Here is a 24299-nt window from a genome sequence, read left to right as displayed (position 1 = left end):
AAATTCTCCATAACGTTTCAAAAATAAATGATTTTTATAACACAATTCAAGACTATAACAATATAAACACTTTAAGAATATTTTCGCAAATGAATAAACTCGAAGATTCGTACATATTTATATATTTAATATTAATTGCTTCTTTACAAAGCATTACGAAAATTTACCTGACCCTTAAGACGAACTTGTATACCTCAATTTTAGAGGCTTAGACAAAAATGTATACATTCTTTTATGACACTCATTATTTTGGACGAAAGTGTAATCGCCGAAATTTTAAAAATACAGAAAACCTATCATGAAGCTCCGCGCTAGTCTAAAGTACCGCCTACTGTATCACCTTTTTTTTATAGATAATGAGTGCTTTAATCAAGTTTTTTTCTGAGTTAAATGCTTCTCTTAATTCATAAAGCACATAAATACAGCTTTTTAAAGGTAATATTTTGAAGTAGTTTTGAAGACTGAATAATACCTATCGGCTCCCAAGAGTATACGTGTTCATGATAAAAATTAAAAATGCAATAATCATTATAAGGGCATTAAAAAATGACACACAGTTAACTATACGTTGTAAAAGAAACACATCACTTTTTAACTACATATTAGCTATTTTCAAACAAAATGACGCAAGTGATGATATTTATTTTACAGATTGTATCCATAATACGCCATGAAAGCGGACATTAAATCAATGTTGGATGTGTGTAGCTATTTCTGGTTGACCATCCTTTAATTTATATGTTTACTTGCTAGCATTTGACATTGGCTCGGTAAGCATTTTAAATTGACGAATCCGAGCTAAAAGATCGCAAACAGTAGTACAAATGTGCTTGCTAGGGGTAAATCAGTCGTTAATCAAAAATTAAAGTAAATGATAATGAAAAGTAAAAAATTATATTTTTCAGTTTTAGTTTGTGATTCTATTAAACACTTTAATGTAAAATAAAAATTACCATATTTCTTGCAATTTTGAAAATTTTATCAGTTGTGTTCTTAATATCTATAAAGTTATATAATATATTGTTGGCCCAACGTTGGATTGATGAGAAAATTAAATTTTAAAGAACAAAAATAAAAGCATAGCGTAAATTTTAGAAGTTTTAATGCATCGAACAATTTTGAATTTTCCAATTTTAGAAAATATTTTATAACGTAATGAAAGCTATTCATTAAACAGAATAATAATAAATTTAAAAAAACGCATAAAATATGTAATATTAACAAAAAAAATGTGAAAGTTTACCACTGAGTTACATCCCCTTTATTTTTAATGACATCCACAATTCTTCGAGGCCTAGTTTTTACCAAGTTCTAACAAAATTCTAATGTAAACGTATTCCAATTTGCTTGCAATTTTTCCTTCAATTCGTTGACTGACCTGGCAGGATGTTTTCTAAAACCTTTTTTCATTTCGCGCCACAAAGTCTCTATCGGGGACAAGTCGGGACTGTTAGAAACCCATTCCGAAAGTATTATGCGATGGTCTTCAATCCATTTTAAACTCTTTTAAGGTATGACAACATGCGCCGTCCTGGTGGAAGACAAAATCTTCCGCTGATGTTAAACGGTGTTCCATAATCGGTAAAAGAGATTCTTCTAAAATATTCAAATATTTGTCCGTGTTTACAATCCCATGGATAAAATGTAACTTTCCCACACCTTTAGACGACATGGTGCCCCAGATCATGACAGATGCAGGAAATTTGACTTTGCTCTTCAGACAGTCGGTATGGAAAGCTTGTAACGTATATTTTTTTGCCTACCACGTGGGGTATTATTATAAGCGGTAGAACATCGGGGACAGAAATTATTGGGGCGGAGATAGAGGAAGCAAAATGATCGATACTTGTGCGAACGGCACTCAGGGTTTGTTTGGAGAGCTGGGGTCGTGGATAAGTAAATGGCAAGGGGTCGGATTGGGGCAACTACAAAAAATTAAACAAAGGGGTACTAACGTGAATCTCTTGGGACAAACAAAACAAAAGGAAACAGCAAATACCTCTAGTAATTTAAAAAGGACACCGCTTCGAGGTGCCAAATTATAACCATTACAACAGCTAGTTGTAACTATTGAAATAATTATTAAACGTAAAAAATATCTTTTCAAATGAAACTAAAAAAAGGGGTTAGAGAGTTAGTCAAGATAAACAAACAAAATGGTTTACTAAAAATTAAACATTTATTGTGTCTCACCACAAACAGTTACAAAAATAAAGATGGCACAAAAAATTACAGTATTGTTCTGAAGCTATTTTCTTGTGGCATTTTAAATTAATTACTATTTAAATGGGAATAAGCCACAATTAAAGGTTAAAATACGTTTATTGACGTTTCAATTTTCACTTCGGAAATCGTTCTCAAAATACAAACAAACGTCAATAAACGTATTTTAACCTTTAATTGTGGCTTATTTCCATTTATATAGTAATTTAATAAAAAATTACAGTATTAGTTACAGAGATTCATACCAAAATAAATAAAGAAGAAAAAACTTACATAATTATGTCTTATTCGTTTACAAACTCTATTGCTACAAAACTTACAAATGTTACTGAGCTATAAACTGTAGCAAATAAAAAATTATCTTTTTAAATAATGAAAGCAATTATTATTTTTTTAAAAAAATGTCTATCTTGACTTTAAAATTTTACACAAAAAGTTACCTGATTTCACCAAAACAAAGGCACTTGTTTCTGAGGGTTGAAACCGGAATCATACTGGAATTTTCTAAACAGGAACAAATTCATCTCTAAACTGCCAAAAGCCTGGGATGACAACCAGGGAGAAACAAAACGAGGATGGGAACAACGATTCTTGTTTCTGACCTTCTGGAACCTTACTTAAACTGTAACTATTGACTGTTCAATACTAAACATTTAACTGCTACTGTCACTTTCTCTATATTTCCATGACAAAAAAAAGGAAAACTAAAAGATTACGAATCTTGGTATAAACAAAACTTATAAGCTGGAATATTTATTTGAAACGCAGAATATCCTAAGAGGCTTCGATCAAAGAATACCGACAAAATACGCATCTTGTGAAATATAAACAAACTATAAAATGGTTTACATTAACTTCGGCGACGTAAAGATGAATTGGAAGAATTTGGTGTTTTAATACCTACAAATAGGAAATGAAATATATTAAAATATTCTTCGATTTCTTTAGCAAATACGCGGGGATTTCGATACATATCCAAAGAATTTTTAAATGCTACAAGCTTCATTCTTCCTGCGAATGACGGGACTCCTACTGTCTCCAAAACACATTTTAAGACCCATCATTCCATTGTATTGAACGCCATGCCTTTATGCTTTTATGCTCTTTTGACCTTTTGATCTTAGTCTATTTTTCTTTTGTTGTAATGTTAAAAGTGGCTTTTCCTTAGCCTAAAATAAAATGAAATTTATTAAAAACAATTCGTACTAATTTTTTCAACTATAAAACTTACTTTGTAATTACCAAATCCTAATTTGTGGGACTCTCGGTGACATGTTGAGCTAGAAACTTGTCTTTCAATAACGTCACTACATAAAACGCTTAGCTCCATATAATTTGCTCGTCAATACCCTTCGATCTGCGTTGGTTATTTTACTTTTTCGTACATTTATTGGTTTTGTGGCACTACAGCGTGACAATTGCAACGTATTCGCGATTTCCGAATTGGATTTTCCAGAATTAAAAAATCTAATATTGATTAATCAAATTTTCCCATCGATAACTTTACCTCGACATATTGTACAATCCACAAATGGCAAAAAGCTTTACAATACCACAACATACATTTGACATTAACTGACAATATTATTGTTTTGATGTCATTTTTTCATAGCTACCTCTGGATTTAACGTAATTATGAAAAAATCAACGTATGTTGACATAAGTGTTTTTTTTTTTCGTATGTATTAAAAATCACCCTGTATGTATTAAAACACCTAAATATTATTTCACTCCTTTTGCATCTCTGGAGTTGATAATAAACACATTTTAAAGTTTGGTTATATAAGTAGGGTATTTCTTCGATATTTCTTTGATTGAGAGCCGCTTTAGGATATTTTGTGCGTCAAATAAACAGAAATTCTTCCGTTTACATTTAATTTTTATCGAGTTAAGCGAATGATGCCACTGTACAATGGGTCGCCGAAGTGGTCACTTTATTGTTTAGTCCGAATTTAGCTTCAAACTCGTTATTGCTTTTCGTTTTTCCTATTTTGTCATGGAAATATAGTATAAAGTGACAGAAGCAGTTAAATGTGTAGTTACAGTTTAAAGTTGGATTTGAAATGTTGACGGGAGAAGAGGTCGGCATGTAATCTTCAGAAATCTGGTAGATTTTGTTTTGTAGAAAGTTATATGTGTTGTATTGTGTCCTAAATGGAAGATTTGTAAGCAGTATTACAACGATATTAGAGGTCCACATGAGTATTTTAAAAGCCAAGCTTTGAAGATGGCAATTTTTTTTAACCCGAAGCTCCATAATCCATCCAAACTTCAGCTTCCTTCTTCTATTTGTTATCCCTGGTCATTCCAGATTATTTTGGAGCTTGTGAGACGCATTTGTGATATTTTGCAGTGTTTAGAAAACCGGTTCCAGCCCCAAAATTTTTAAAGGAGATATAACATTCAGAGAAATCAGGAAAGAAAAGCCTATCTTTCCATCCAGCAGGAAGATTCTTGTAAGCGGCGTCCATTTTAAATAGCTTAGGAACCTTCTTGTGTTGTTTTGTTCAAGAAATCCATGTAAGTACCCTTTTGATTCACTTTTCGTAGTTACCCCATTCCAGTCTCCTTGTTTTATTCACTGACCTACGACACAGCTCTTCAAACAAACCAAGAGTAACCGTTCGCAAAGAAGGTGGCCACGATACCATAATAGCATTACAGCAGCTTATAAAAGAAATATGGACACAGAAATACCTTCCCAAAGATTGGAATATTGAAATACTTTGAACCATACACAAAAAGGGAAATATCTTTGAATGGTCTAACAACAGAGGAATTACGCTTTTAAATGCAGCGTATAAAATATTTTTCACAGTACTATATCACCGTATGGCACCATATACAGAACAGATAGTAGGAAAATACCAGGCTGGTTTCAGAGGTGGTAAATCGACAATTCATCAGATTGCAACACTGAAACAAATTGTAGAAAAAACACGTGGCATTGATATCTATCACATATTTATAGACTAGAAAGCAACCTAGGACTTTGTAAATATAAAAAAAAAATGTTCAAAGCAATGAAAGAGCTAGGAATACCAAATCAGTTGGTAAATTTAACAAAACTAACTCTTGAAAAAGGTGAATGTAGAGTACGAATTCAGGGGGAACTCTCTGAACCTTCTAAGACAAATAACGGGCTGCGACAAGGAGACCATCTCACTTGTATACTGTTTAATCTGGCTCTGGAAAAAGTAATACGTATGTCACAAATCACAACCATTGGTTCAATATATAATAAATCAGTGCAAATCCTTTCCTATGTTGATGATATCAATATTGTTTGGAGAACGGAAAACGCCGTACGAGAGGCGTACGTAGCATTAAAAAAATCAGCTACAAAAATGGGTTTAATAATAAAGACCAACAAAACTAAGTATATGAAAATAAGCGCGCAACCACAAATCCTACCACTTGTTATAGAAAACGGAGTCATCGAAGCAGTGAACAAATTTGTATACCTGGGAGCGCTCCTTAGCACTGAAAATAATACTACCGTAGAGATAAACCGCAAATTTGCACAGCCAACAGATGCTATTTTGGGCTATATCATCTCCTTAAATCCACAATTATATCGAGAAATACAAAAAAGTCCTAATATATGGTTCAGAGACCTGGACTCTAACAAAAAGTAATGAAAACATGTTAGGATGTTTCGAAAGAAAAGTACTAAGGCGAATCTATGGAGCAATGAATGACCATGGGTTGTGGAGAAGACGATACGACTTCGAACTTTATAGAATATACCAGGAACCAGATATTGTAAAACATCTTAAGATAGGACGTCTGAGGTAGATAGGGCATGTAATGCGGATAGAAGAAAATAACCCAGCTAGAAAAACACTCATTGATAGAATCATTTGGAATTATTTGTCTAAGTGGTTAGAGAATCTCGCTTCTAAACGTTCAGATATTTAATTAAACGCTCACCGCATAGAAAATTATAACAATCAATAAACTTTATCAATTTTGCAGTCCTATAGTAAAATAAACTCGTTGAAAAAACAAAAAAGTTCATAAAAGTGCACCAAAATAAAAGTAATACTCAATGTTGAAAAAACAATAATAACATCTCAATTACATAAAGTAATTTTAGTACGTGTATATGCACTCACAGATGACCATTACGACGCAATAAAAGTAGAATTTATGACGATCATAACAGCCTCGTAATATGCAAAGAAGGGTAGAAAACCGAAATACATGCATATGAAGTCATTTATAGATTTAACTAAAAGTTGAAATCGCTGTCGAACTCGTATAAAAGTGCAATGCGAAGAATAAAATACATATTTATTACGACGTTATATGCGAATTATCATAGTATTTGTTGATCAATTCGACAAATATTAAATAAAAATTTATTTCAATGGATGTACTTAAATGTAATATATTTCATATATTTAATTTTTATTCAATAACGTGGCAACAATTTGAAAATAGCGTTCGCGAATGTACACTACTTGAACACTATTTGAAGTTTTCTACCTATTATACAGTATGATGCAAATGTATGGAATAAATTCATTATTTCAGAAAAGGACGACTTTTAAAAAAAATCTTGAAACACGTCAACACCATCAACTGTTTCCCGAAAATAAAAATTCATTGAAAGTTTTATGCACTGTTACTTTTATGTAACCTTGTTTTTGACAGTTTTGACATTTACGTTGTTATTTTCTGTAATCGCTGTTTATCTTTAAGTTTAAAACATTTAATTAAACAGTAAATAAGCTTTTCAAACTTGGATTTCGACTAAAGGAATAATTAATATATGGTGTTATCAACAGCGAATTATTGCATTTCTACAAGACGCAGAAGTCAAGTTTATGCATCCGAAACGTTAGGCATTCCGAGAACCACAGTACGGAGAGCTTTTCATCGCTTTATAGAGACTGGTACATACGCATGTCGACCTGGTTCCGGTCGTAGAAGAGTTACCTCGAAAAAAGATGATCGTTTTATTGTAATGGAACTTTAAAGAAACCACCATTCGACTGCTATTGCTGCAAGAAACCGTCCGCAGGCGGTTCCAAATGTGAATGTAAATGAGAGAACGATTAGAAGACACCACAATGAAAGAGGACTAATGGCTAGAAGGCCGGCTATTGTTCCTGATTTACAACCCAGATACTGTAGGAATTGATTAATTTTTGCTCGACAACATCAATACTGGGATATACAGGATTAAAGTCGAATTCTCTTTACTGATAAATTGCAGTTCTGTTTGAAGTCTGTCGAAAGTTTGGCGGTAGTTTTGTTATGATTTGAGCTGTAATCTCATTTTAAGCTCGAACTGAACTTATTTTCATTAATGGCCCCCTGAATGCTCACCGATATATAGAGGATGTTTTGGCAGAAGCAGTAGTTCCATTTGATCCATGTATTGGAGACAATTTTGTCTTTATGCATGATAATGCACGGCCGCATACTGCACGAATCGTAGTTCCATCTTAAAGAAATATTGTAGACTGCCAGTTAAGTATTTTTATTGACGTGACAACGTCTTAAATTAGGTTGTGGCTCGGAGTCACTCATGAAAAAGTGTAACGCCCGCTCACGTCTGTTACGATGAGTCACCGAACAAGAGAGAGGCCCGCCGGACCGGCGAATGCCTTGCGTCTCTCTCCCACTCAAACATGATCGGTCCGCTGGTGCGATGCTATTTCTCCTATCATCGTCCTATCCTCAACAAAATCACTCAAATAGAAATTAGTTAAGTTTAAGTTTACATGTACAATGTTTTAGTAAACAATATATATTTCTATAGTTAAAATTTGTGCAATTCTTATTTTCATTCAATTCCTTGTTCCTATTGTGCAATTTAATAATATTCATATCAATAAATATTCTACCGAGAAAAAGACGTTGTCACGTAAAATCTTCGCCCGTAAAACCGACTTTACAGGCAACCGATTTTTATTTTATTTAAACCTAATTGATTTTTGTAGATACTTCTATTACAATGTTTCTTGAAAACTGAGTTTAAACAATACTTTGCTATGTCGGAGATAATTTAATTGTGCGTGCGATAACTAAGGCGAAGTATGGTTCCCTTAACTGAGAACTGCGATATGATTGGCTTAACTGAGAGAGACGAAATAATATGCACAGGGAATGTCTAGCGATATGTCCTACTGAGGACGAGATCTCATTGTATCTGGGAGGAAACAAGTTTTTGTAATAATTATAAGCTACAATAGATTTTTTACTATCTTTTTATGACTTTGCAGCTTTGTACATTCAAAAAACAATAAAATATTTCACGACTGGCTATTAAAAAACCCTTTTAGTAAGAAGTCAAAAAATAGGACCATAAATTAGACAGATGTGTAGAAAAGGTGCGCATTAAATTGTTTTTTATACCGATGATCTAGATTTACTGATGCTTAGAGTTGGCGCTTCAGACATTATGTAAATAATATATACAAAAAGGTCTGGTTGATGAGGTAATAAAAGTTTACATTTAAGACTTTTGACAAAACTGACAAATGTGTGAATTAATGTTTCTAAAGTATAAATTTTTTAATATCGATTAATAATATTAAATAATTATTAATATTCATTAATTAATACATTTACACCAACGACCAACCTAAAAACCAACAAACGAGACAGTTTCTTTACGCAGATGATACAGCTGTGGCATGTCAGGGAAGTACTTTGAATGAAGTCGAAGTAAAACTGACAGACGCTCTAGAGGACTTAGCACTATACTATGACGAAAACCATGTGAAACCCAATCCTACAAAAACCCAGGTGTGTGCTCTCCTCCTTAGAAACAAGCATGCTCGAAGGACCCTGGAGGTGGAATGGCGTGGTCAGATGCTGGAACACAATGAGACGCCAAAATACCTCGGCGTACGTCTGCATAGAACTCTGTCTTATCGATATCACTGTCAAGAAAAAAGTAAGCGCCTGAAATAATATCATCCGGAAACTAACAAATACAAAATGGAGAGCACAACCACACACTTCCCGTACTTCTGCCTTAGCTTTATGTTTTTAACCTGAAGAAATAGATACCAGGATACCAGGAGGACGATACCTGCGACTGTGACACGGTTCAGAATAGTCACCACCTACTATCATGCACAGAGATGAGAGAGACCTGCATAGAACAAGACCTATTTTTAGCAAATGACTGGGTCATATATGTGGCCAACCATTCGAAATACAAAATTTAAAGCTGTTGGTGTCCCGGACATGGAAAGTAAGTAAGTAATATCGATCTCTAAAGATTTCTTAAGAAACAAATAAAATTAAATTTATTGGAATCATATTGAGATGCAGAAAGAGTTTGAATATTTATATATTATGTATATATTTTAGGTTGTAAACATAAAACTTTATTATTATGATCAGTTTATTTTAATTTTATAGTAAAAACATGTCCAGACCAAATATACCAAAAGTTCTTTTTTTTCGTTTTGAAAATACACTGCATTTATCATTAAAAAAAGCTATCAAGCATACAACAGATATTAAATAAAAAATTTATTTAAAAAATACTTTATAAAAGGTATAATATTAAAACAACCTATCGGGCTACATCACAGAACGTTTTCGGAATTAATATTCCATCATCAGTGTTATCTGGATGTACATGTCTTGAGCCACGAAATACTTGGATAAAAACCCTTTTAAATGTTGTTTAGATAAACGTAAGACTCCACTGGAGGTTGCTAGTACTGAGACGAAGTGTCTCCGAGGACTTGTTGATAGCAACTGTTATATTAAATACTTACATGAAAATGATATCCACATTATATAAAGAGCTTTAAGATGAACTGAAATGTCTTTAATGGGCTTTCGGCATGCACATAACCAGTTTAAATGCCGTTTCTTATCGACTGATAATATTTTAAATATTTTATTATGGGTTTTAATGGTTGTACTTTTACACAATGATACTAAACAACACTTATAGTATCTACTTTTATTTTCCATAGTAAACACACACAACCACAGTAAGTCACAAACAATTCAGTACTATCTCTTCAAAATATGTATCAAAAATTTCAGTATAAACAAAATGATTTATACTTTTATACAAAACAGGAGACCTGGTTTTACAGAATATCACTATATGACGTCACAAGTGTTCGCGCGTTTTTTTCGATTCTTTGAAATTTTTTAAATACATAGAAGATTTTAAATGTATATTACTATATACTATTAAGTTATTATGAGTTCTTGAGGGGCGAAATTTTGGAAATCTTGCAAGTTTCCTATTGTGGAGTATTAAATGGATCAATATATTGTCAAGATGTCAAAATCTCATTAAATTTGAAATATTTCATAAAAGTTCATGTTCTCAATTGACATGTATACTTTATTCACAATTATAAGAACTGACTTATGCAGAATTTAAAAGTATCCCGCTGCTAAAGTCGACGCCATTAAGAGATTTGCCTCTTCAGGTAAATAGTAAAAAGGGCCGGCTTAACGAATTTTATATTTTATTTGGCATTTACATTACATATTAATTTAAATAAATATCTAGATAATTAAGGGAAAAATACATAAACTGATAACTTATTCAATATACAAAATCAACAAATGCAAAAGTATTACTCCCCTGAGTTAGTGATAAGTTATAGTCTAAAAAAATCATTATGAAATTGACTGGCCAGTTGGTTGTGAAAACCAGTGATGTGGCGAAGTATTATTTCTTCGAACTCTTGACTTAAGTTGATGCCACATATGTTCGATTGTGTTAAATATACAGTAATATGGTGGAAGTCTTAAAATCGTATGACCCATGTTTTCGGCATAATTATCACAAAAGTATTCTTTTTTCAATGCGAAACTTTTTAAAATGTCCAATAAATCCTTCTTAGTATTATCTATGTAAAAATAAATATCTTTGTCATACAAGTAATTCTGTATTGTTATTTTCGTATCGCTTGAACTGGGAATTTTATTTAATTGCCTGCTATGATATGTTGCATTGTCCATAACTACAACACTATTAGGGGGTATGTTGGGTATTAACTTATTTTTGAACCAGTCTTCAAATATATCTAAAGTTGTGTTGTCATGGTAATCGAGACATGAATCACTGATGTTTTTAGCTGATAGAGATAAGGCATTTGGAACCCATCCATTGACTGATCCAGCATGGAATATTGTTATTCTTTTTCCTCTATTAAAAGGCGCTTTTGTTGAACAAGATTGACTATCATCTACCCAACCTTTAGATGGCGTATCGTGTGTATCAAACCACGTTTCATCTAAATAAATAATAGGTCGATTCTCTCGACGACACTGTTTAATTTTGTTTAAATATTCCATTCGCCATATCCGTAAACGATTGGATTTCATAAGTACCTGTCTTTTATCTACTTTTTTTTATTTAAACCCTATACGTTGCAAACACTTCCAAACAGTTGTTCTACCACACTTAATTTCAGTGTTGTCGACGTGAAGCCTGTCAACTAATATATCTAGTGTGGGTACAATTTGTTCTTCATACAAGGCATACACTTTGCGACGAATAAGATCTTCATCTGCACGATCGAGCTTCCGAGAAATACTGTTATCCCGTCTTATTAATCTTGGTATAATAGGATTAGTTACAATTTTTCTGACTCTGGATAATGGTTTTTTAGTCAAAGTTGCCGTTTCATGTAAGGCTTCGTTACTGTCCATATTTTTTTCGACAAGAGTTTGAAAAACATTAGCAATAATTTGTTTTGCATCAGTAGATAAATGTATTCGTTGGCGCTGTTTAGGTTCTAATACTTAAATGAGATCACCTCCTTGTCGATTTGCTTCCGGTTCATTAACTGGCAGAATTGCCCTATTATCCTCTGCACTCTAGGGACCCCACATTGTTTCATACAATAAAGGTAAATTTGACTACGTGGATTCACCGGCAAGTGTACACACTCTAAAAAAATAAACACTTTTATTACAATACTTAACTAATTTTTTGCACAAACTGAACACTCAAACGAGTTTACAACCAATTCCGTCGAAGCAGACTTTTTACTGTTAGTTTGTCATCGTACAACTCTCTTCAAATTAAAAAACAATTAACGATAAGTAACAGGTAGAAAGTTATATAAATTCCAAGTAATTTGTTAATAGGTCAATTAAGTTAAACGTTTACTCATTATAACTGTATATACGGGTTTGTCAGTTCTAATGTGTTTGGGATATTACCCGTTTTCCCAAAACTTATTAATTTCCACCACCGGTCCAGTCAATTTAACTAAATTGAGATCTTCATAATTTTGGGCGCTTTTATTTCGTTGAGACTTAAAATAATGATTAATAAAAGAATACAATAATTATGGGAAATTTGTATGTTTATAAAAAGAGTTTTTTGACATTACGCTTGAATGATAATATTTGATCTGATTATATGTACTAACCTACAGTTGACTTGGCTATATGCCGGTCCTGTCAGCTTGGATAGCTGTGATAATTATACAACAATAGAGTATTTACAAGGGATTATTCAGTTTTACAGCTGTTATTAAAATAACTTTTATAATGAGACACTAAATTTCTGGATACAGTATACCTAATGTGTTTTTTGTGTAAAAAATTTTCTTAAATAAATGAATACTCTATTATAGACATTAATATACTTTTCTTTTATCCAATTTACTTATATAGAATGGCTAAAAAATAGTTTTATTATATTTTAGTAGTATTTTCCAAATTGAACTCAAGAAAATTCAAGTATTGTACTCTCCTTTCTTCCCGAAATTAAATCCTATTCTCTGCGGAAATGAATTACTAACAGCGGAAATTAGAATTCTTATCCCCGTTTGCGGTTTGCTCTTTTCGTCCTCTCTAGTGCAGTTAATGAAGTAAATGCCCACCATTATGACGTAAAATTAGCTCCTAAAGCTTCTCGAAAACGTGCGAAAACTGCAGCCATGTCTCAAGGGATGAGAAATTCCCTAAGGTAATTATGTAGGTAATTAACGGAGCTTATAGAGACGATATTATAAAAAATTGAAAAGAATATTTATATTTATAAGGTAAAATATACACTAAAGTGTACATTTTATATTTCGAAATCCAAAATTCTTAAAATTTCAAATTAGTTATTATAATTGTCAAAATAACAGTCAAGGGGAATGTGGAGTTTTAGAGTTTTTCCGAAAAAATGTTAATTTTTATGGTTTTGCTGCAAATTCGGTCTAACGAAAGATTAAACCTGGAAAACCTATACATCCTCCCGATAATCCGACCTTCTGCCGTGGGCTGTTGTACTACAGCACTTTTTGAGGAACCCCCGGTAACAGAAATGTTTGCGATGAGAATTTTTTTTCGAAATGTAAATAACCTTGAAACGCGCTCTCATCGTTTCATTAGAAATTCTTTCAGTAGTGCTTCGAACTTAAATAAATATCTACATATCGTTTATGTATTAATTTTATGTCCAAAAATGGAAAAAAGAAAACAGAAAACAATAAATATCAAGTAAAAGATACAGGTTTTTGAATGGCTGGATAAAGGTGAGTTTTGAATTTGTATTCTTTGACTTTTGTAAAATCATTAGAGGTGTTTTTTTCTCTTAGACAAAAGCCTAAAAAAAATTGCGCAAGAACTAGGGGTAGGAGTGACTACAATCGAAGACAGTAGACGATGACCAAATGGCAAGGAAGACATTGAAAAAACCAAAATATTAGATGAGGCGGTGTGGGTTTTGATTAACCAAGATAGGAAAAAAGGGACACCATTGTCAAGGCCGCTTATTCAGTAAAAAGCAATGATGCTGTTGATGTGTTTACTACATCAGCAGTGTGGCTAAAACGTTGGAAAATCGCCATAGAATTCGACAGTTTTCTATTTCGAGTGAAAAACTTTAATCTGATGTTGGTAGGACAAACACACTCATCGATAAGTTTGAACAATTTATCTTTAAAAATAATTTGCTTCTTGAGCAAATTTATAATATGGAAAAAACCGGCCTGATTTATAAAATGCTTACTAATAAAACATTAGCAACAATAAAAGAACATATTTCGTAATATAAATCGTCGAAAGAACGTCTAACGATTGCTTTGTGTAACAATACAAGTGGGGATCACAAACTTCCCTTGTTTATAATCGGGGAATCAAAAAAACCAAGAGCATTTAAAAATCTTAATTATGAACGCCCTTCCCGTTTACTACAGAAGCCAGAAATCGGCCTGGATGGACTTTCATCTTTTTAAAGAGAGTTGCCAAAATTATTTCGTTCCAACTGTTTATCAATTTTTAAAATCAAAAAACCTACCTCAAAATGCAGGCTACCTGTCACCGTCGCCTCCAGGTGAAATATATATATATATATATATATATATATATATATATATATATATATATATATATATATATATATATATATATGTATATATATATATACACTCATGGACAAAAATATCGAATATTTTGGAATTTTCAAGTTTTTGTTTTTTCAAAATAAATTCTGGTCAAGCAAGTCGTTTATTGTAAAATAGAGTTTATTTTAACAATGTTTAATGAACAATTTTAAGTTTTTATGCGGAAAAAATTGTAAAAAAAATAAATGTTTAATATTAGGTAAATAAGGTTATTTTACTCTACACTTAAATGATAATTTAAACTGCTTAAACAACTGGTTTAAACTGAGTGAAGTGCATGGTCAGTAACGAGTATTCCCCCCTCTAGCTCTTATTACTGCTTGCATCTTTCTCAGCATGCTTGCAAGTAAATTTTGGACATATCCTTGGGAAATTGCATTCCATTCATCCTGTGCAGCAAGTCGAAGCTGCTCTATCGTATTTGGAACGGGATTTCTTTGTCGTATACTGCGTTTTAGGTGATCCCACATGTGCTTTATTGGATTTAAATCCGGGCTAGACGGTGGCCAATCCAATCTTCGAGTTTGGACCTCATCAAGATAATTACTCACTATGGCAGCGGCATGTGGTCGAGCATTATCGTGCATTAACGTGAATCTTTCGTATCCAATGTAACCAACATATGACAAAACATGATCTTGCAGGATGTTTTAAACGTAAGAATCACCAGTCCTCCGTCCAATCACTTCCACAAGTGCGGTACGTACCTCCCAACTAATACCTTCCCAAGGAATTATGCCATCAACTCCAAAACTAACGGTCTGGGCGAGACTGCAGCTGGCGAATCGTTCTCCAACTCTTCTTAAGACGTAGTTTTGGCCATCTGGCTTCCATAATAGAATTCTGGTCTTACCAGTGAAAAGAACGTTTTTCCAGTTGTCGATATTCCACTAAATATGTGTTCTTGCAAATCCCAAACGAAGAGCTTTGTGATTTTGGAGAAGAAATGGAACTTTGGCGGGGCGTCTGGGCATTAAGTTTGCTTCTTTTGATCTTCGTCTAACTGTTTTTGAACTCACATTAACTTGTCTAACATTTAATAGTTCATTTCTGAGGTTCATCGATGTGAATGAACGATTTCTTGTAGAATTAAGAACCAAAAAACGGTCATCAATTGCGGTTGTGCACCTTGGGTGTCCTTGACCAGGCCTTCGTACAAAATTTCCTGTTTCGCGGTACCTTTTTAGAGTATTTGAAACTATAGATTCAGTTCTGCTGAGACGTCGTGCTATATCTTTTTGTGCATATCCTTCCTCGTACAAATTTACAATATGTGTTACTTGGACTTCATCGCAGTGTCGAATTGGTGGGATACTTGTTTTAAACTTAGTTAAATCAAAACAATATTTAATTAAACTTAATAAATTAAACTAAGAATAACCGAATTAGTATGATTTTTCGTTTACGTGAAGAAGGATTTTTATGATAAAATGTACGAATGACACTAACCACGGAATAAACTTAAAAATAAACATCAAAATATTTTAAACCAGTTGAGTATATCAGCCTACTATATGAGTCTTATCAGTAATCTAAAATTATTTTGAAATAATAGTGACTACAAAAAAAAATTGGAAAATTCCAAAATATTCGATGTTTTTGTCCATGAGTGTATATATATATATATATATATATATATATATATATATATATATATATATATTCCTAATTAAAATTTATTGGTACTCCATTTTGCTTATTTAAGTTACACCTCAGCGTGCTTGCTCTATTTCGAGCACTCCGGCTGTGGCGTCGAAAAATCGTGCGTGTTTTAAAGACCTCAATATCCACTTATACTGTGGTATACTATTTTCGCCACTTTAAAGAAATCTTCTTTAATTTACAATTTAAATTTGACATATTCAGTCATATATAAAATTTTGTATTATTGTAATTTTATCAGCTAATACAAAAATGTGTTTCTCTTTATTGCAGTGCATCTTTAGACCAACTTTAAATGAGGAATCCTGGATACGGGGAAATTACCAGTGCGTTTGCAGGCCTGGATATTATTCAGAATACCACAACGGTATCTTCAATGGAACCTTAGTAGAGAGTAAGTATTGTTATTCATATTTTCACATAGTTTATGTACTATTTTTTTCAAAGATCTGATAAAGATCCATCAATTAAAGTTTATGAAGATTTATACAGAATGTGCATTCGATTCGATTTAAAAAATTATACAATATTAAAAATTAAGTTATTTAGTAATGAGTGGATTCTCATTCTCACGATGGAACACGACTTCAATGTAACACAAAAAGAAATATGGAGAATGATCAGAAGACAAAGAAAACAAATGAACGAACTAATAAAAACAAAACACATTCAGAAAGAAACATGGGTTGACTACTTTTGATTTCCATTTGCTAAAGGTGACGATAATAAATCAATAACACCAGAAGTAACAACAAAGGAAGAAATAAATAGTAAGGAGGAAGAGGTAAAGCTAAAGATAAACTCAAAAGAACAAAACAGAATTTTTCAAGAACGGAAATCAAGCATCCTAATACTTTTGTTCAAAGAGGGAGACAAGTCGGACCTGGAAAATTACAGAGGAATTAATTTATTAAACACAACACTAAAATTAACAACAAAAATTTAAGATGTTAATTTCCCCAAAAAAGACAAAATGCATTGGTATAACAGAAAATTAACTAAGGTGTCAATTGGAGCTGGAAGGTCAGATAATAAAACAAGTGATGGATTTTAAGTGAGCAAACAGAGCCGTAGGTTGCCTGAATGAAACAATATGGAGAAATAAAAATCTTGGGAAAGACATGAAAGACAGAATTTACAAAATCGTCATCAGACCAACAATGACATACCCGACAGAAACTCAACCTAACACAGAGAAGACAAAAAGGATGTTGGAAAAAGCAGAGATGAAAACACTTAAAAAAATTGATGGTATGACACCATGGGACAGAGCTAGAAGTACAGATATAAGGTGGAGAACATCAAGGACTGGATAAGAAATAGAAGAGTAGAATGGAATGATCATATAGCCCAAATGACAACAAAAAGAGTAGTAAAGACGGCAAAAGACGGTTCCCCAATAGGACGACGATCAGTAGGAAGACCACGAAAACGATGAAACGACAACTTAATGGAGGTACATTTAATCACATCTACATAAAAAGAAGAAGAAGAAGAAATACTGAGTATATTATCTGTGTCAGTTTTTATGTATTTTATTACAAACTTGCATTTTTACTGGTATCTATATAGGAAGATTTGAAATGGTTGTACAGCCCTAAGATTTCTCAGCATCACCATTTTTTCTTGGTTTTTGTTATTACTCAAGTTCGTTTTCTATTTGTTCAGTTCATAAGTTATTCCCTTTATCTTTTTGAAAATTGTCTGTACATTCTATATACCTATAGTTATTTCCGAATCATTTGTTTTGTTCATTTATCTATTTTTTAACAATGATATTTTCTGTGAACGCAGGTCGTCAGCTTTACGCTCCCCTCTAATGAAAAGCGTAAAATAAAGTTAACGTTATGGCTTTTTTTAAAGTGTAAGTAATATAAGGAACTTTAAAGATAAGGCTTAGAAAAATTCAATCTAAACCTGCTAAAGTAGGCATTAAACATTAATAATTACCTATTTATTAAAAAAGAATAGTAAGCTACGGTTTATATTGGATCATCATCATCATCATATAGCCTTCTGCGTCCAAAGTTAAATGGCCTCCCATAATTTCTTCCAGTTTTGTCGGTCTTGAGCTTTTTGCAGCCAATTCTTGGCGATTCTGTTGACGTCGTCTGTCCAACGTGTAGGTAGTTTATATCTGCTTCTTTTGTCAGCTCGTGGTCTCTATACTGTAATTTTTTGGTTCCTCCGCCTGTCATTTATTCTGCCCACATGCTCTGCCCAGTTCCACTTCAGCCATGCTATATGCTCTATGACATCTGTGACGTCTGTCATTCTTCTTATTTCTTTATTTCTAACTCCGTCTCTGATAGCCAGCCCAAGTAGCGAGCGTTCCATTCGCCTTTGAGCTACTCTGAGTTTGGTTGCTGTAACCTGGGTTAAGCAAAACGATTAGTAAGTCATGACTGGAAGCACACATTGGTCGAACATCTTTTTCAAGTAATTTAGAATGTTGTTCTTAAAGATTGTTATTCTGATAAAGTTCCATATACGGCCCATGCTAAAGATATTTTTCTTTACAGTTCAGCAGTTTGGTTGTCCATAGCAATCTGGATCTTATGACCTGAATATTTATATTAGTGAACTAATCCTACTCTGTCGCAGTCGACTTTTGTATTTTCGCTTGGTACCAGATTTGTCATGTATTATGTTGTTCCAAAATTGATGTTCAAACCAACTTCGTTACAGGCGGCATCTAACTCAACAAGTATAGTTAAAATCTCTTTTAAGTTAACATTGATTCCTTTGGATTCCCACTCCAATTTTTTAAAAACATGTTCCAGAACTGACGTAAAGAGTTTGGAAGATAACGTGTCTCCTTGTCTCATTCCTCTACTAATTTTTATACAGTTTGGTCATGGTTGCATTATTATATATATTTGCGATCAGTTTGGAGCAGTGGTAATCTAGGCGACTTTCCTCAAACGCTCTCATTATGCTGTTAATTTCAATCCTATCGAATGTTTTGCGAAAGTAGTCTACAAAAGCTAGGACCAGTGGTCGGTGGTATTCGATGAATTTTTCTATAATCTCTTTTATGCGTTGGATAAGAAAAGAATGATGTCCTATTATAAAATAATTCATCATAATATTTTTCATAATAAGTAATTTTTATATAAAAAGGTTATATTTTAATATGTTTAACGAATTTCTGGGTTTTATTAATATTTGTTGAATTTAATAACACAATTTTTTTGACGCAATTTGGGAAATTTGAAGCTGGTGGAAATTATTATAATAAGTTTTGTTTTCGTTTTAAAGGAAGCTAAATTAAATCAAGCAGGGAAGACATATTAAATTTCCTTTCACTTTAAACTGATTTATTTTTAGAAAAGACCACATTATTGAAAAAAATTGTTTTTATATTAAAGCACAATTCTATTTTGCGACGTAAATATGCGTGGAATTCCCAATATAAACTCGCCGCTAAAAATAAAAATCGATCGAAAATGTTCGCTAAATTTGTTACTTTTTTTTATAAACTGCGGTTATGACATTTTTTGTGTAATAATTTAATCATATATTTAAAAAATTTATATAGAAAACACTGTATTTCCAATTTTATTTTAATGTAATCAAAATGGAGCTATAATTTGCACCTTCATAAAAAAATCAAAGAAGTAAAGGTACAAACAAAACAACAAATACATTTTTAGATATTGAAAATGAGAGAAAAATTAGTTGTAGATGCCAAAGTCACACTGAAAAGTTGGTAAGAGTATACGCAAGAATTTTTCCAAAGACTTAACACTATTACTCGAACGAGTAACAGCGTTTTCGTCTATTGTAATTAAAACTTCAAGATTTTGAAGATAAAATAATTTTTAATACATGTGTAACAAAACGAGTATTTATATTTAAAGACCTGAAGAAAAACCACAAAACAACGAATTACAATTTTGTTCTGTGCAAATATGGAAGGTAAACAGGAGGAACAACTTATCGCAGGCAAAAGCAAAAATCCTCGATGTTTAGGGAGACACTCATCGATAAGTTACCTCTTGAATGGATCTGCAACAAAAAGCCATGGAAAATGGCATATATTATGACGAGATGATGCCACAAATTTGACACGAGAATGAAAAAGCTGATTATAAAATTGTTATTCTTTCTGGATAATACTACATCTTACTCCAAGATTGCACTGGATAATGTCTAACTGATTTTTCTTTCACCCAATACCACCTCAAATCGCCAACTTTTTATACAAGGCATTTTCTGAATTTAGTTATCTGTAAAAACTACTTTATTAAAAAGCTTTTAACTTGTATAATATAGTGGTTTGTCCTCTTCAAGAAACAGAGAAAAACATTACCATAACCAGGGCCTTAATATGGGCTACAGTGGCTTGGTGTACTTTGTCGCGGATGACAATAAAAAATGTTTTACTGAAGTTTTATGTGTAATATAGAGACGAATGATTTTGAAAATAATAAAATTCCACTTGCACAACTATTTTCCACCATTAAAGACATATTAGTGGATTTTGAACAATTAGCCTTGAGTGACAATGATGTGCGAACAGAAAGTTGAGAATTGACCATAAACGCTCTATTCTCTTTAAAATGCCGTTTTCTAAATGTTTATATCCCTATTTGTTCATAAATGTTTACGTTTTACAATAAAAATTACCTCAAATACAAATATTTTTAAAAACAGTAAAAAATGGAAAAAAATTGTTTAAACAAATTAGATGCTTTATATAATAATTTATTTATTTATATAATATTCCTAGTGTACGTAAAAACTACATATAAATTAAAAAAGAAGCGTCGAAATCCATAAAAAAGAACCAAAGATACAGTTAACAGGTCCTTCCCCCTCCATCGCTCCCACAAGTTGAAAATAACCACAAAAATGGTCGATTTGAGGACCATATTTTAAAGATTTGTGGACGATTCCGTTGAAAGGCAATCTTTTTCGATTCGGCACATTAAAACTTAAATGGTTAAGAATTTATTTTAAATCGACATGTTTTTACAAAATGATTTTGCACTATTTAAAATTGTTTTTCTTCATTTTTTTTTTTTAATAATATTGATAGAATAAACCTTTTTCTTTCATAAGCTGCTTGTAGAATTGCTGTAACTTCATAATTTTGTGACTTATATTGTTGCAAAAAAGTTTGATTTGGAATAAACAAGTAAAATAACTTTTAAACTATTTGACCTATCGCTTTGAGCATATTTTTAGCATCATAGTACCCAACATTCCATTTAATATGAAGGTTCTTCGTTTGAGTTATTTTGCAATTTTCTAAGCAACAAATAATGATAGAAACATTTAATGTACGCCATTTTGAAGGTTTTAGAATAAAAGTGCCGTCCATTCAATACGCATAGTGGATTGCATAGCAATGGATTAAATTGTATACATTTCCACGAAAAACTGATATATGCGTTAGCTGTAGATTTGTAGTTAACATGTTAAATTAATTAATAATTTAAATACCGTGTGTCCATAAAGTATGGAATAAATTCGATATTTCCACGTCGATTTTTAAATTTAATGTTCTACATTTTACAATAAAATTTCATTATACAAGGTGATACACATTACAGTGATGACGTCATCGGCTCTTTTTTAAATGTAACACCCTGTAGTTTAGAACATTTTTAGATCGATAAAAATGAGCTGATTTCCAAAAAGTATAATACTAGGTCTAATGGATATAATTTGAAAGATTTGCGCTTAGAAAATAAATTATTTATTATCAATTGCACGAAAGTAGCCCACTTCTAGTTTTTGGTAAACTGTAATTATTTTTAGTAACGTTCAATAACAATTAAGTAGTACAATAATTGTATTAATTTGTGAATGTTCTGTATTATTGCTTAGAATTAATTTTAAGTAGACATGAATTTGGGTGTAAAGCAAAGAATTGAAATACTCATGATGATTGGGTATGGAGACAAATCGCGAACTCAGATGGAAGTGTTTAATTTATTTAATGATAAATATTCAGAAATACACATCACGCAGTCAACAGTAAGTAAGATTGAAAAGAAATTTCGAGAAACTGGTACGGTTGAAAATGCACGAAAATCAGGTCGTCCCTCTGTAAATTATGTTACAACATTAGATGTTCTACTTGCTTTTGAAGAAGATGCGTACACTTCTGTTCGTAAGGTTAGTGTTAGTAGTGATCTCGATGTTTGCAAAACAACGGTACACAAAGTACCTAAAGTAAGTAAAGTAAGTAAAATGCACAGTTGTACAGGAATTAAACGAGGATGATCCAGATCAAAGAATACAATTTTGCGAAGTAATGATGGATAACAGCCACCGAAACCCGCTCTTGGTTCAAAATATTATTTTTTCTGATGAGGCTACATTCAAATTAAATGGCGAGGTCAACCGTCAGAATGTTAGATACTGGGCAAAAGAAAACTCCAACTGGATGCGAGAACATCGTACACAATACCCGCAAAAGGTAAACGTATGGGCTGGCATTGTAAGAAATAAAATCATTGGACCCTACTATTTCGAAGGTAATTTAAACGGGCCAGCATACCATCAGTTTTTAAGTGAGTATCTCGTACCTACTTTAGTTAATTTACTCCCCAGTAAAATTAATCTTGGAGGTTTTGATAAAAGTTTATGGTTTCAACAGGAAGGTGCGCCTCCGCATTATGCTTTAGATGTTCGAAGGTACCTAAATGAAATTTTTCCGAACAGGTGGATTGGAAGACGTGAACATATTAAATAGCCAGGGAGGTCGCCAGACCTCAATGCTTTGGATAATTTATGTCGGGTCATTTAAAGAATGTTGTTTATAAAACGAAACCTGCAAATATTGGAGAAAAACAAGAATTCGTAAAGAAATAAACAATATTTCTCAAGAAAGTATAAATAAGATTCTACAAGAATTTTTACAACTTTTGGGTTACTGTCAATTACAACAAGGGCTACAATTCGAACATTTAAGATTAAGTCATGTATTAATTACTGAATTACCTTCAAGTTATTTATTATAATTTATTTATAATTTATTAATATTATAAATCAATAAAAAATAATTTTCTAAGCCCATATCTTTCAAATTATATCCGTTAGACCCCAAGTATTATACTTTTTTGGATTCAGCTCATTTTTATCGATCTAAAAACGTCCTAAAATACGGAATGTTACATTTAAAAAAAGAGCCGATGACGTCATCACTGTAATGTGTATCACCTTGTATAATGAAATTTTAATGTAAAATGTAGGACATTAAATTTAAAAATCGACGTGTTTTAGATTTTTTTAAAAAGTCTTTTCATTTAGGAAATATCGAATTTATTCCATACTTTGCGGAGACACTGTATATAGTATGCTAAACTATGTATTAAAATTATCTCTTATGTTCTTTAAAAATAAAGAATAAAATCTCTCGTCGAAGAAAATATTCTGATAGAATTTTCAATTTATTACTCGATACAGAGATAGAGAATGCATTTTTCAGGTAGAAAATGTCAAATGTTATGCTATAAGAATATGAAAAGGAACGGAGATATGTAATTTTGGATAAAGGTAATATGTTGGATAAATATAGACAAAATGTTGTTTTTTTGTATTTACAAAAAACCCGCTTTAACCTAATAACGTTATTATCGACGCGGTAACAGCTAATTACACTTTGCTTAATAAATTAAAGTCTTTTAAAAACAAATCGTGGACACCTAGCGGTAGAAGAGAAACGATTATGTATGTATGTAAAAACAAAAGTAGGTTATCCATAGGGTTACTTGAATTAAAAATAATAAGAGGTATCTAATGAGTAAATTGTATCTAATTCTGTGACGATGAACGTTTGGCACTCTTCCATGTTTTACTGTAGCACGTGTTCTTCTTGTTTAAACAAATGTTTAAAAGAAACTGGGTATATCGGAAATAATTATTTGCTTTCGTCTGGATATCTCGGTTGGTTGCCATGGTCCAATATTATTTTTATCTCCTGAAGCTTTGATGGTGTGGACTTCCATTTGTTATTCCAGTTCTCGAACGGGTGCTTTATGAAGTAGTTTTTTAGATCCATACTTACAGATTGTGGTGACATGGGGATACTGTTATTATTTATGG

At 32.2% G+C, this 24299-nt stretch overlaps 1 protein-coding gene across 3 annotated transcripts in view; it reads left to right on the top strand.

The window, feature by feature from the left end:
- LOC140448094 (probable G-protein coupled receptor CG31760) overlaps window positions 1-24299 on the top strand; it is a 412547-nt gene that overhangs the window by 325106 nt on the left and 63142 nt on the right. For all 3 annotated transcript variants that reach the window (XM_072541150.1, XM_072541151.1, XM_072541149.1), the window contains one exon: window positions 16512-16632. In XM_072541150.1, the coding sequence (XP_072397251.1) occupies window positions 16512-16632 (121 nt within the window). The remainder of the gene's footprint in view (window positions 1-16511; window positions 16633-24299) is intronic.

This window comes from Diabrotica undecimpunctata, chromosome 8 (assembly GCF_040954645.1).
Source record: "Diabrotica undecimpunctata isolate CICGRU chromosome 8, icDiaUnde3, whole genome shotgun sequence".
NCBI lineage: Eukaryota > Metazoa > Arthropoda > Insecta > Coleoptera > Chrysomelidae > Diabrotica > Diabrotica undecimpunctata.
The sequence above is the reverse complement of the archived record's forward strand: the minus strand, read 5'-3'. Positions and strand labels throughout refer to the sequence as shown.